The sequence below is a fragment of the Syngnathus scovelli genome, chromosome 11 (genome assembly GCF_024217435.2).
Source record: "Syngnathus scovelli strain Florida chromosome 11, RoL_Ssco_1.2, whole genome shotgun sequence".
Taxonomy (NCBI): Eukaryota; Metazoa; Chordata; class Actinopteri; order Syngnathiformes; family Syngnathidae; genus Syngnathus; species Syngnathus scovelli.
In genome coordinates this window covers 907,532-922,441 of record NC_090857.1, presented here as the reverse complement: position 1 = coordinate 922,441, position 14,910 = coordinate 907,532, and the positions used below count along the sequence as shown (strand labels likewise).

The window sequence follows — 14,910 nt, the reverse complement described above, 5'->3', positions numbered from 1 at the left end:
GTACTATGCAGTCAGCTATGACTAAAACATGATTACACTCTATTCATGGCTATGAAAAGAGTGCAGGCTGGATGCAGAGCGGACAGCCATGGAGCGTATGGAGATAGCCACGGCTTGATGCTGCTGCAGACAGGCCAAAATATTGGGTACACCTCATGCTCTAATTCGCAAAGATAATTATGCTGAGATTGTATTTATTAGTGTGGGTTGTAATTGGCATTATAGATTTTAACACTGTAATAAGGTCACGTTGCTCACTTTTGCCAGCACATTTGTGTGGGTTATACAGTAATCTTGATTTGCCATTTGAGAAGAGAACGTTTGCAGATCATGGAAATGTATGATTCAGGTTATATTTTGTGTGCAAGACACTTATCTTCTTAAATGGAGATGTGTCTTTTGATTCTGATATTTTCCCATCAAATGTTTTAAATGTGCCTTGAACATTATTATTATTATTATTAAAATAATAAAACATGTTTGTAAAGGATTTTTCTTCTTTTTGTCTTGACCGTTTCTTTTTAGCTTGTGAAATTGTACCTAATGATGCGGCCAGTAATTTCAACACAATCTGATAACATGACCTTGAAAAGTATTGTCTGCCTGCTCAAAACACTCTTCTCCCCCCGTCTGCTCAAATTAACTCATTGTCTTTTAAATATTGGGGATTGCTGTTAAATACAAAGAGGAAATACTTTAAAAGGCACTTTAGACTCCATCAGAACTGATCAAATCAGTCATTAGGGTCGTCTGTCCTCCCCTCCACATGCTGAACATTTCATCATGCAAAAAGCAATAACATTTTACATGGCAGCCTCTGGAGAGCAATGTGTGATCTATGTGTCACATGACCTGCTGAGCTAAAGACTTTGACCCAGGGAGAGCAGCAACATGGTAGCAATATTCATGTGAAAAGAATTCAATTGGTTTAGAACATTTGAAATGCATCCACGTCATTCCAACTATAATGTCATGTTTCCTTCAAACGCATCCCACCTCTGTCAAAAAAATCAAATAAGTCGGCACGGCGGGTGAGCAACGTGACCGCTTGTGAGTCATTTTGGCTGTGATGCAACAACGTGCGCCTCTCAAGCTTCCTTATGACCCAATTTGGAATGGAAGACAGTTTTCCAACTGCTAAATACAGGACATAGAGAAACAGTTTACCAATAAAACAATTATGATAAAGAACTGTTAATACAGAATGTGGCAAAAGATATTGTGTCAATTGTTGTCTGTTGTTTGGTTTAGTTTTTGTGATGCGATGCTTTTGGTAGCATAATGGACGCACCCTGCCCTAAAATGTTTGTAAACTTAATTCATGGTTTAATCCATAAAGAGACCACAAACTAAGACTCCAAAACACTTGCATATCATTGTAATCTGGATCTTCACATATATTGCTGTGGCTTCCACTAACAACCCAGGCTAAACCTCGCTCCCATCTATAAATGAACGGTAATCGCTCCCTTTCCTATTAGACGGTACATGCTACATTTACACCACCCTTAATGCACCGGAAACTTCCAGCAACAACCCAGACTAAACTTGGCTTCTCATACCAAGCTCTTGTGTATCATGAGATGTATCACTTCAACATCCTTGACACCAATTTCTTCTTTCCTATGAGTCAAACATGCAAAAGGCTGAGAAGAGGTTCTACAGGAAACAATGCAAATGGGTGAATACAGCAATGCATATTGTTCATTTGTTCAATAAATGTATATTTCTCTTAGTAATATTGTAATCAGGCAGATTACAACAAGGTCTCTGCTCACGTTAACTGTAATGAGAAATGTTCATTTGTGCACAGTAGACGTCTCTGCTTCTCCAGGCTGATACGCCCGAGCATGTAATGGACACCATCAATCAGCACCATGGACAGCGGCACGTGTATATGCAAGCGGTGTGAAGGAATAACATTCTGAGCCACGGACAGCGGCAGCGTATATGCAAGCAATGGAGAACGTTCAGAACCACGGACAGCGACACGCGTATACGCAGGCAATGTGAAGGGAGAACAATCAGAACCACGGACAGTGTCACAACCCGCCATCGCTCTAGTTCAAAGATCCCACTGTCAATCTGCCAAAGTACAACTAAACACACATTCTAGCAACTTTTGTGTTGTTTAAAGGTGGGAAAAGTTGGAAATAATTCGCCCCAATTTTGTACATAAAGAATTGAGATGGAATAGGGGACTTTTTTTAATGAATAGCGAGGGAAACACTTGACAGATAAAATGTGAAGAGGTGAATTTGCAAATAGCCAATAGGTGTACGTTAACTATTGAGATGAACTTGTCAATGTTGAGATTAATTTAATGGAAATGCTGATTGTGCTGGTTTCGAATGAGGCACCAACATTAATTTTGGCCAGGAAATTAAACGGGGGGGGGGGGGGGGGGGGGGGCTCTGATACCTGAGGATGCGAGGTTACTTTATAGCTGAGGGAGCTGTAATCCTAAATGAAGCGAGTGTGTGTGTGCGCGCGTGCGTGTGCGTGTGTGTGTGAGAGAGAGAGAGCAAGAGACCAAGAGAGAGCAAAAAGACAGCAACACATGGCAACTGCGTATGTGGCGTTCTCTCTGCATAGATTATTTACCTTGCAACAGATAAAGACCGCTGACTAACGAAAAGCTCAGACGTGCAGCAATTCACCATTCAAATCGCTACCTCACTACCATGATGAAAGAAAAAAAAAAAGATGCCCGCATTTAGTTAAATATTCATGAGCCCGATGATGGTCTATTTTTATCATTAGGCCCTCCACAGGTAGAGGTGCTCTCATCCACAAACCTGTCTCCTCACTGGATCCCTGAGAGCCCAAAATCCAGAAACAGGTGAGAAAATACAAGCGTGCGACACGCACAAGCGTGTTTCAACGGGTAGGTATTAGAAGACGGACATAGGGATAGACAGGAGGTAAATGGTCATGTCAGATCACACCAAATCTCCTCTCAGGACCATATAAAGCCCCTGTGCCATAGGTTTCCTATCAGAGTTGGGCAAAACTGCTGCATGACCGCGGCGGGAAATGATTTGTGAGGTGTGTGTGTGTGTGTGTGTGTGTGTGTGTGTGTGTGTGTGTGTGTGTGTGTGTGTGTGTGTGCGTGCGTGCGTGTAGTGTAATGCCCTCACACTGGCACCTGGTGTCATCTATATGGGACGAGTGCATTACTATTCGTGTCACAGCATCTTTGCAGTAAAAGGAATGAAGCGGGCGGGCCGCACACACGCATACATTTTGATTTTTTTTTCTCTTCCCAGCACTTCTAAGGCAGCAATGCTGTGCGTAACATCCACCTCAACTTGTCATGTCATAATATAATCCCCCTTGCATGGACAGATTGGAGTGCGTGTGCGTGCATGTATGTGCATGTGCGTGCATGCGTGTGCATGTGTGACACATCCCATCACTCACCCTGGTTTTGCGCTCCCCCGTCCCCCTCCTCTGTGTCAGTCAGGTTGTTAAGCATCCCGACGAGGATTGTGATCGTCTTCTCCTGGTGCTACTTCTTGTGGTCAGTGATGGAGGGGCCGTGGGGCAGCGCTCCTGCCGCAGAAATGGCCAGGCGAGGCGGCAAGGAAATGTGCCAAGCCGCTTTTTTGAGGTGTCCCCCTCCGCGCTCCTCTTCGCTGGATGCTCGAAGAGAGGCGGCAGAACGGAGAGCGGGATTTTTTTCCTCCCCTCTCACTCTCTCTCTCTCTTTCGCTAGGTCCTCCTCTTGACGTCTCTTCTGTAGCTGCCTTGTAAAGCGTGACTCTCTCACTCGCTCACTCTGTTGCTCGGTCAGATCGCTGTTGCTCACTCTCTCTCTCTCGACAGTGGAGGGAGGATGAGGAGGAGGAGGAGGAGGACAAATCTGCAGGACTTTGGAAAAAAAAAAAAAAAAAAAAACTGCACCGCGGGGCTCCTGGCTCGACTCACCTGATCGAGCTTTGAGGAAATTCATCAGGAAAACCGACTCGGATGACAATGGTTTTCGCTGGTCACCTTACACTTGTTGCTAGGCAAATTTCACAGGTACAACTACCCCTGACCAAACTAAAGTCAAATAAAAGAATAGCTGCACCAACATTAACAGCACAAACACTTCCAGAGCTGATTTGGCATTCTACGCTGTACTTTTCTGGCATTCTCCCGCAGCCTGTTATGTTTAATGAATGCATCCTCATTCCTTTTGTGCCAGTGCAATTCTACGCACATACTGCTGACTCATTGGGGCATCAGAAGGCTTTCTTATTTTCTTAAGAAGCAACTTAACGCCGTCTTGTCTGCTAACAAGCGCCTGTTATTGGATTAGTCCTTACAGCGCAAAACAAAAGCAGCACCCGCAAAAACAACATTTTGGGAGGTGCCTCCATCAAATGCTAACGTGTACTGCCACTTGAGTAAAAAGGCTATTTTGATTGAAGCATTTGGCCTACATTATATCAAATAGTCAATATTTGATGGTTTGATTGTGACTGAAGTGCATGAGTTTTTGCTTGTTGCCAGTCAAAACGTTTTAATTGGCAGCTCCGTGCTGCAACATTTGTGAGCCGAAAGGAGAACCTTGAACAAGTGCAAAAACGACTGGAAGCCATCTCGTGTGGTGCCCACCGCCGCCTTTTACAGATGAGAGAAATGCTTGGACGCAGCCTTCAGTGGAATGGCTGAAAACGACTGCAGCTTCAAGGTCGTCGGGTTTGATTGGGCCCTGACAAATGTCACAATGTAAGCCTGAACTGAAACGGGGACTTATTGACAAATAAGAGTCATTTTGCCAAAGTTGCTGCGTGTGCTTAACTGTGCGTGACAACTGGCTGGCCATGTTTTTGAACTAAATGCAGCCAACCTTCAACAGCGCTTTTCAAACATCCTGAACGTTCCAAGCAGGCTCCGACGCCTTAGTGGGGGACGCCATTACTGTGTGCCGATGTCGTGCGGACCCCATCTGAGGTCATATCGACCCGTTCACAATGGAGACTCAAACACTCCATCTTTCTTTGCAACCACTTCCTCGCTGTGCTTCCTTAGCTGCCATGACCTTCCTCTTCAAATGGAAAGTGGCGGCACAATACAAAGGGAAGCAGACACAAAAAGGAGGGAGGGAGGGAGGGAGGGAGGGAGGGAGGGAGGGAGGGAGGGAGGGAGGGAGGGAGGGAGGGAGGGAGGGAGGGAGGGAGAAAGGAAGGGAGCCATCATTTAGGATTTTCTCTCAAACACTACTGAAATAATCGCATAGATATTAGTTTATTTAGTTATGATTATATGATTTTATTTAGGTATTATTATATTATTTTATTTTGATATTATTATATTATTTTACTAACATACATCGCTGAAAGACTCTCACACACAGCACTAAAATGATCTCACACATAACTAAAAGCTCTCGCCTGTAACGGCGGTTTAGTAGTGTGCATGAAAGTGCTTTATTAGTGCATATGAGTGTTTCATTAGTGTGTGAGAGGCAATCCTGCATTATGTCCCCGACAGCAATTCATACTCACGCATGAGTCCTCACATCAACTTAGTCATGCTCTGAATAGATTGTAGCGTGCCGCATTTGAGATGAGGGGCAGCGAGTTACGGCGGACTGCGGACTTAAGACCGAAAATGTGCCGTAGAGGTGCTGCGGCAGGCCGGCCGGGGAATCGTGGACAGCAACATTAGCGGACACTCTGAATAAGTCATGACACGCATTCTCGGTGAGCTTTGAAAACAACTTCTAGGCGTCAGGGAATCATTTCAAATCTTCCATTTGCTGACTCAAATATGAGAAAACAGACTGCGCCACTTTTGGCCTTTCTCTTGCACTAAACACGGGACAATGAGCCCTTGTTGAATGACATTTTTAGTTTGAAAGCGTTTGTACCGCGCTTTGCTGCGACATGAGGTGGACTGTAGCAGAGGAATTTCTGAGGATATACGTAGGTGGAAGACAAGAAACGGCACGGAGGATATGGAAAGAGCAGGGAAGCTAGTTGCTGATGTGCCTGGAGCCCAAGAGTCAGATCAACGGACATGATAAGGACACGTGGTGGTGGATACGGCTGTAGATGTGTGTTGAAGAACAACAGCCTGTTTCACTGGCAGCCCTGCGTGAAAAAGCTTCACCTCTTCAGGTCGTTTTTGGAACCTATCCAAATCATGATGGGCTGTCTGAGCATCTCTGGGTGTTGACAAGGGCACTGAGTACTTTACAGCAGTCAGAAAACAACAGGGTGGACGTGGAGAGAATACAACGTACCGTGTTGGACAACATAAAAAAAAAAAAAAAGTCATACGCCTACTTTTTGAGGGTGGAGGCGCAAAAAAATAAATCAAAATAAATCAGGCAGAAGGGAATTTCTTTTGCATTTCAACTACGCCTGTTACTCCATCACACACGATGAGGAGAAGGAGTCATTTTCTAGCTCACAAGGTACAATCTACACTAATGTAGCACATCGGGCTGCTTATTGGGCTCCCAGGTAACGTGTGTTTTATGACACTTGATGGCTGATCTCATCCACGACTGCACCTGCCTCTGCCAGAATGACAAATAACTTTACAGCATTGCCGTTAATTGGCCTCATCCAATCAACCAGCTGTTGGTGTGTCCTTCATCAAATAAATGGAATTACACTTCAGTCCCTGGTGTTGGACACGTGGCCAACAACGTTGACTGTCATTAGGTCATTAAGGGACATGACGGGCAGGATGTGAGGGTGACCAATCAGGCAAAATTGACAAACTTGTTCATTAGTGTGAAAAGTGTTTGTGTGGGGAGCGGAAGCGTGGTGGTGTTCAGAGCAAAATTAATAAACAGATAGATAGATGGATAAATAAATAAATCCTCTGAGAAAACCTCTCCTTGCATAAATCAATCAATCAATCAATCAATCGATCAATCAATCCTCCCTTTTGACCTGAGAAAAGCTCTCCATGCATCTGACAAGGCTTCAGATGCTGAGCAGTAGAATTTTGTTGCATCTGCAGGAACTTGTGAAACCATCAAAGACAATCATCTTGCTTCGGACAAGCCTCCGAGCATTGTACGTACTACTTTTCCGACCGGCTCTATGTAAAATGTGCTGATGTCAGGAATTACATACCTCCTACTGATGAGCATGGTAATGTGCATTTCGTGGCATGGGCATCTCTATTTTTGCACGGCATAAAAACGAGTGCTTCTTTAGTTTTGAGCAGGGGCAAGTCTAGTTCATCGTGTTTGGGAATTTGCCAGACATTGCTGTGTCAGGCTAGTTGGCGTTCTTGCGGACTGAGCGCATTTTTTCGATCTATTAGACACCCGTGGCGCACCTGACAACGTGGTGACAAAAATTAGACTAGACATTGAAACAGTTAAAAGCGGGCCTTAGTCTGCTTTGTAGAATAGACCACTTCATATTTCGACAGTACATATTAGAAGAAGTTAAACGTACCGTGTGACATCTTACACCACTCCCTCAAAAGCTGATTGACTATAACAGCAGAAAAATCACACACAATGCTAAATAACACTTGTTAAAAGACTCAGCCACAAATGAGATGCCAACCAGAAGATATTGGTGGATAGTTGATCATCTTTCAAGTCAATAGCATGCTTTTCCTGACAATGGAAAATGTACGCGTGTGCGTCCGTGTGTGTGTGTGTGTGTAGACTGACATGCAACTACATTAAAAAGGTGAAACTGACAGAAGTATTGAGCTGTGGCGGCAGGCGCTCGCTCGCTCGCTCGCTCCCTCGCTCGCCCGCTCGGCAGCCAGATGCTAGATAAAGATGTAGCCAAAGGAAAAACACCAACCCCATGTGTCTTCTTCAGGAAAGAAAAAAGGTAACAAAAGTGAATAAGAAGCACTCCAACAGGAGCCGACTTTTTCCTGCAGAGATGTGCCCGCGATCCATCTTTGCCCCCCCCACACACACACACATCATCACAGCATCAAATATTTAATTTCATTTTATTATTATATTATTTTATATCATATATTTTTTTACTTCATATTATTTGACTTTTTAATCATTCCATTTAGTAGCAAGAGGAAAGCAGGAGGAGGGAAAATGTGACCCACTTTTATCTCTTCTAAAGAGAAGCATCACAGTCCAAATGAAAAGGCTTCAACGATGTTTTCAGGAGCATCAAGGTGCTGCCGCCAGCTCCTTCCTGGCCTACAGGCCTGCTCATGTTATCTGCAACCAAGCAGCTTTTTTTTATTCTTAACATCACAGAGGAGACACTTGAGTGCGATGGAATGTCTTTTTGTTTGACCCTCACAGACAAACGAGAAGAAGGCTGCATACCGGTGGTAAAAAAAAAAAGAAAAAAAAAAGAACTACTGCATGACATTTTCACCACACATTTTTCGCTGTCACACCACTGATGAGTACATTTGAGCTAGCTAATGCCCACTAAATAAATGACCTAAAAGTCACAATATGATTATGATTGCAAAAATATCTGAATGAACAAATAGAATGCATCTGTGAGTTTGGGAATAGCAAAGTGCAAATAGGTGGAGGTTTACACTGCAACTTGATGACTGGCTCACTTGGCGCTAATGGACAAAAATCACCAGTGTCTGACGGATTCTATTTACCGAGAGCTGTCAGGCAATTTGGTAATAATGTGCTTAGCGTGACTGTCCGTTATCATCGCCAATAAACACAAAGTGTAACACAACACTTGGTGTAATAATGCTCTGCTTGCCCACACTGTAAAACGGCTTTTAAGGGGGTGGGGTTTAAGATTTAGAAGGACTTCTAGCTTTACACACACACACACACACACGAATCCCGATGATGATATAATTCGATATATTCAGATGTGCGGATAACAATTTTGGCATGGCTCTCAAATGAGCACCAGATGTTGTTTGATGCTCATTTTTTTCCCCCAACCCCGATGATGTCATGTAATACGTGAAACGTACCCAAAATGAAAAAGCTATATACAATGTCACCTACATACTTGGCAAAAGGGATTTAGCATTTATGGGTACAATTCAATTGAATCAAATCAAAATTGCATTGCGGCTAAAAATCCAACCAAAATCATTTTTCGGTGATTCATTGACAAAAGTATTGAATCTTCCTTCCTTCCTTCCTTTCATTAATAGGTGGTATAAAGATAAAAGACGTCAAACGTACTACAATGTCGTTTGGGGGGGCAGTAAAAAGAAATGACGGCTGTAAATTGATTTTATTGGCGTATAAAATGAAATGACGATCTTACACGTGAGGCTGTGTTTGCAGAGCCACACAGTCACGTCCGAAACGCCATATCAGTGGATAAGCTTATCCGAGCACGGGGCTGCCAGATGCCACGTGTGTTTGTAACAGGATGCGAGTGCCACGGGATGCGAGGGCCTTTGCCCTTCAAACCTCTCAAGGTCACGCAAATAGAGCTGGTGAAAGCAAAACTGCTACAATTTGGTGTAGAACCAACATTTTCTGTCTGAAAGTCACGTTGGACTCACTGACATGACTTCAGCTCAATGAGCAACTTCATCAACTGGCCGCCCAAGATTACGTCAAACAAGATCATGATGGCGACGGGAGAGGAGAGTAGCGTTTGCTTGTATGAGAGCAAATGAAAAAATATATACGTATATTAATAAATATAAATAAATAAATAAATATATACTGTATATAGAGGGATGAATTGTCTGGGGTGTGGCCTAAGCCAAAGGTCAATTACAGATGAAATAAAATGGGTTTTACCAAGGATAATTGCTTTTAAGCTGATGCATGGCAAATCATATCTGTGACAGCTTTCAATTAAGATAATCACGACAAGGCATCCGAGCGTATTTTTTTTCCCATCCGCGGTCTCAGACGTATTTCCTATCTGCACGTTGGCAGGCTCAGGAGCTGCACGAAAGGTCAGCTCATCACTCCTGCCGCATGAAGTAATCCCATGTCCACTTTACGCTCTGCCGATTCCTCTCGCTATTTCTGTGGCGCGGCGGTGCACCTGTAGGCCAAGCAACGCCACGTTGACATTTCTGCCTAAAACAGCCAAACAGGACGCAATGTTCCTGTCTGTTTTTTTACACGTATGCTCTTATCTGCAGATATCTAGCAGAACACCCTTGCCCGTAAAGAGCCTCCAAGATTTTTTCTTCACTCATAGATGCAGCACTTCGTACACTACAGCATGCCTACTTGTATACAAGTAATTCTAAAAAGTTCATCCTCAACTGGCCACTGCAGTGAAACAGAAGGCTTCCATTTATTGTTTTTCCGCCCCTTCCGCGTGCATTCGATTCAATATGGAGTCCATTACAGTGGCAAGCAAGAGCAAGCTGGGAGCAGGTGCCATTTACGCCAGCCACGCGTGCTCCCATTTGCCACTACTTTCATCCGCGTTTGTTCTATTTCCACGGCGGAATGAGCGCCGTCGCAACCCGAAGAGAATAAAGCCGCCCGTACTTGTTTTTGTAGCTGTTCTCTTCTATTTTGGGACATTTAGTCTGCTTTTGGCAGAGGCAACAGAAGCAGCAGAGGCGGCGGCAGCGGCGGCGGCGGCAGCAGCGGCTGACGACAAATACAAAGCTACAGCGACAATGAGAATATTCACCCGTGGCTTTTCTGCCCCACTTGGATGATGTCTTAGTGTGATGATGAAACGTCCAAATGCTTCACACTCCAAAATAAAGCTTTCTCGCAAATGGAATTTAGTCATGTATTCTAGCAGGGGCTCTGAAGTATCATTTTGAGCCCGAAAAGAGGCGAGTATTTATAGCGCAATTGACAAGGATTTCACATTTAGGAACAAAAACAGCTTTGTTGTTGTTTTTAGTTTTGTTAGTTCTGTCTGAGGCACAAACCAGTGAGGACATACTAGGTACGCCAGAAAATGAAACGGAAGGATCACAGGCAGCTGAGTCAAACTACAACCGTGTATGCGTCTAATTCTAACTTCATTCGTATTCTTTGCTGATTAGCTACGAAAATGTGCATTGGAACAAAAGTCGACGTGTCCAAACCAATGTTTGGACTTGGCCTATACAAGGAAATACTACGTCAGTCTCAGTAGTCAGTTCTGTAAGTCCTGATATGGTCTATCCATCCATCACTGTGGTGATATTGGTCACCAGCCAACGGTAGGGCAGGGCACACATAGACAAACAGCCATTCTGTTCACACCAATGCAAAATCTGGAATGGTCATTTGGCCAGCCGTGCGCAACGTGGCAGGAAACAGGAGTACCTGGTGAAACTCCACAAAAGCTAATCCAACCCTGCAGCTCTGAGGTCAGTGCTTGACCAGTCCTGATTCCATTGATTTCAAAAATATCAATCAAGCACCATCTCGACCTCCAAGCAGTCAACCTAATCAGCCCGTGACGAGGGTGGCCTCGTCCTATCCTGCCGCCGAGACGGTGATTGGATCAGTGAGCACCTCTGGCTTATGATAGGTGATAATGTGCTATTGTGAGTGGATAATGTGGAGGTAATCTGGACTGCATATCTCCATCACTGGTGCGCCTCCGCCTGGCCTCCGACTCGCCTAATAGATAACACGATTGCCACACGCTGATGCAATTACCACTTTGTCCACGGTGCAACATTTTATTTATTGTTTTCACAAGTCCGTCAATGCAGCCCAATTTAGATGTGCTGCGTTTCGTTTCCATATGATTGTAGTTTTTCTGTACACAGTGTGTCCTTATTCTGCATTGCCAATGAAATGTCAAATGCAGATAAACATGCGAGTAATGACCCAACAAATGTTTTGGTTTTTGGGTCTTGGCGCAACTTCATTTTCACCCTTCACAATATTTGACCGTATCTCAAAATTGTAATTTGTACTTTGAAACGTGTCCACATATCCTTGTATTGTTCATGAATGTGAGTCCAATACACCAACTTACTTGACAGAACTTTTGGGCACACACCGGATGTGGATTAAACATTCATTTGCAGCGGATGTACATATCAACACAAATCCACAACGTATGCAGTATTCACCCAGGATGAATATTTGATAGGAGGAGGTGACCGTGATATAACTCAAGACCTTAATGCAATCGTACTTGCACTTGTCAGGCAGATCCGAAAGACAACTGAACACTGTTTGTCTGTCTGTGGGCTTGTCAGTGCATCACTGTTTTTTGCTTGTGATAGAGGAAAGTCATTTCTTCCGCATTCTATCAAGTTATAAACCCTGGCAGGAGCCGAGCGCTGAGTGAAGACAGGCTGTTTATGTTTAGAGTGGCCCTGCAGATGTCTTTGATAAGAGTGCCAGCAAACAGGGATAAACAGACATCTCAGTGGATGGAGATTTGAACACAGCCCGCTAATAACCTTGACAAGCTTTCATTGGAATATGGAGCTTCATTTATCAATGTATCGCTCGGGTTTTGATTGTTGTTTGAAAATTTGAAGGCACTAGACAAGCATGAGTCTTGATTTGTATTTTTTTTTTCCTCCAGTCTTTCCAGCAGTCATTTGAGGTAAGAAAACTAGTAATATGACAGACAGTTGCCATTGCACGTCTTCCACATGATTCGAGAGAGCTAATAGAGCCCAAAGGAGCCACCTACAAAACAATACTTGATCTGACACAGTGGGGTCAAGCGGCACCCTACAGCATCACCTTTTCCCAAACACCAGCACAGACAACCTGCTGAGTCGGGGGTGAGGCGAGCAGGGAGGGGGGGGCAAACGAGGGAGGGCAGAAGACAAAACGCAAAGGTACGCTGGTGTCGGGAGCGTTCAGCCGCCTGGACATCAGGAAATGTGAGGTGAAGGAAAGCAGATTTTGACGTTGACGGAATAAGACAGGCGAGGGTGACAAGAGACGGCGAGAAACAGGCCAAGGCAAAACTGTCAGAAAACATGATGATGCAACACGGAATATGCTAAGAGGAAACATATATTGTCCCCAAGAGACCTTGCTGTCTGTCTGTCTGTCTGTCTGTCTGTCTGTCTGTCTGTCTGTCTGTCTCTCTGTCTGTCTGTCCGTCGCATGCGTGGGTGGTCGTCTTGCACAAAGACCTGAGCTAGGCGGAGATGTGAGCGCTACTTCACGTGAACACTCCAGGCAAGACATCCGGACGTGATGACTTGCAGGTGACGCTCCCACTGCTAATGCTATTACACAACCAGTCGCAACCAGTTCAAGAGGACTTATTACACAACAAAGGAGTGGGAAGGACCAACAAGTGAAAAATTGGGGGGGTTCACTTGAACTGGTTTTGGCTTACTTGTTATTGATTTGCTGTACCAACACAAGACCTGGATTTGATTCAGGGACAGTACACAGTCACCGACCGCTTCTCAAAAATGAGATGGTGGCAATGGTGATACCCGGCTGATCCTGCCTTGACTTAATGATTAAGTCATGCGACTCTTGTAAGTCAATTTGGAACCTCACCTGTGTAGTGAGACAGAAATTCAAAGAGAAAATTGAAGGGATGTGTGTCCTGCCACTCCAGGAGATATCCATATCCGTCGTTGCCATCGTTGAAAAAACTACTCCCGGCGCGTAATCGATCAGTAATATCCAATATCCTGCTCAGCGTGTGCGTGTATCTCATTATATGTATCCTTTCTATCAAAGTGAGATCTGAATTCACTTGGACAGAATGTTGACAGAGCCACACGTTTAATCGCTAAAGTCCACTGTTAGTCATTGGCAGGCGTACTGACGCTAATTTACCGCCAATCCCTCACCCGAATCCATCAGCAGGAATAGTCACTTGATGTTTAGAGCGCTTAAGAACGATCAAGGGGGTCAAGCTTTATGAGAAGAAAATGCATGCTTCCGTTCCCATAGCAGGAAAAGTGCACAAATAAATTGCAGAGTGGACCCAAACGGAAGCAATCTATGAACAGCCTGCTTCCGTTTTGTTACAATGCAAGGGAGAATAGAAGGCAATTGTTGCCTTGGGAACCACATTTTACAACAAATCAGTCCTCTCCAATACAATTACTTTTAACAAATATTATTCCGAACCACACACCTGTGGTTACTTTTGGTCTCAGAGGGCAAAACTATCTGCAATCAAATAAAATGTAGGTAGTGGAAACTAGATGGCAGCAATGGGACATCATCAATCAATAAGATTTGATTTAGGGCGTGACAGATCAGCATGTCATGGCTCGCTATTCTCATGGGAGATTTGTTCTCAATGGACTATGCGGTGTAATCAATAAAATGACAATATATAAATAAATATGCACTAACAAGACGGCATCAGATTCATGGTGGTTTGGACCCAACCAAGCAACGTTTGCAACCTTTAGTCAATGTGACTGAACGCTACTGCAAAGAACGAACCGCTAGCTTATTGATATGCGCAGCCAGCCGAATAACATACAAACGCGCTGGGCAAAGACCTCGCGAGCTCTGGGGATTCATGCGCCGAGCCCTCCCCGGGGGCCGCTAATATGAACGATTGAAAGAAAGCGTGCGGTGGATGGAGGACAAGGGCAAAAAGCCGGAGCTTTAGCCCAGTGGTGAGGAGCAAGAGTGGAGATAAAAGGAAAGATAGACAGTGATGGTTAGGGAGGGAGCAGACGTAAAGGTACAGAGAATGTAATCCACCATCCAGATGGAGAGAAGCTTGCCGCTGTTGGCTTGGGAGCAGCAGGGGATTGGGACTCCGGAGTTAATGTGACGGAGATGTTGGGTAAAAATAGCCCGGGGAAGCAGGCCAGGAGTCCTCAATGATAAATAATACACAAAGAAGCCGGCGGGTGAAGAGGCTGCTTCTCTTAGGTAATATTCAAATTCATGACTGGAATTCTGCTGCCGCAAGGAATGCGCCAATGACAAATATATTGTCAGACAAGTAGGTCGTTGATCTTTATGAGAAAGTAAATATTTAAAAGTTCCAGATGAAGCCATGTGAGAGCAGAGAAAAAGAACATGTTTCAAAAGCATCATAAGTGGCAGGATATGAGGCGCTTTTATCGCCACAATACCCA

At 44.3% G+C, this 14,910-nt stretch overlaps 1 protein-coding gene across 4 annotated transcripts in view; it reads right to left on the bottom strand.

Moving 5' to 3' along the window:
• The window catches only part of slc12a5a (solute carrier family 12 member 5a), an 87,717-nt gene that overhangs the window by 59,975 nt on the left and 12,832 nt on the right, over positions 1 to 14,910 (bottom strand). Inside the window, exon 1 of one of the 4 annotated variants that reach the window (XM_049733803.2) lies at positions 3,424 to 3,791. The exons of the other annotated variants lie outside the window; for them this stretch is intronic. Within the exon in view, the coding sequence (XP_049589760.1) occupies positions 3,424 to 3,478 (55 nt within the window). The 5' untranslated portion in view covers positions 3,479 to 3,791. Of the gene's footprint in view, positions 1 to 3,423; positions 3,792 to 14,910 lie in introns of those variants that run through there. 4 annotated transcript variants of the gene reach the window in all.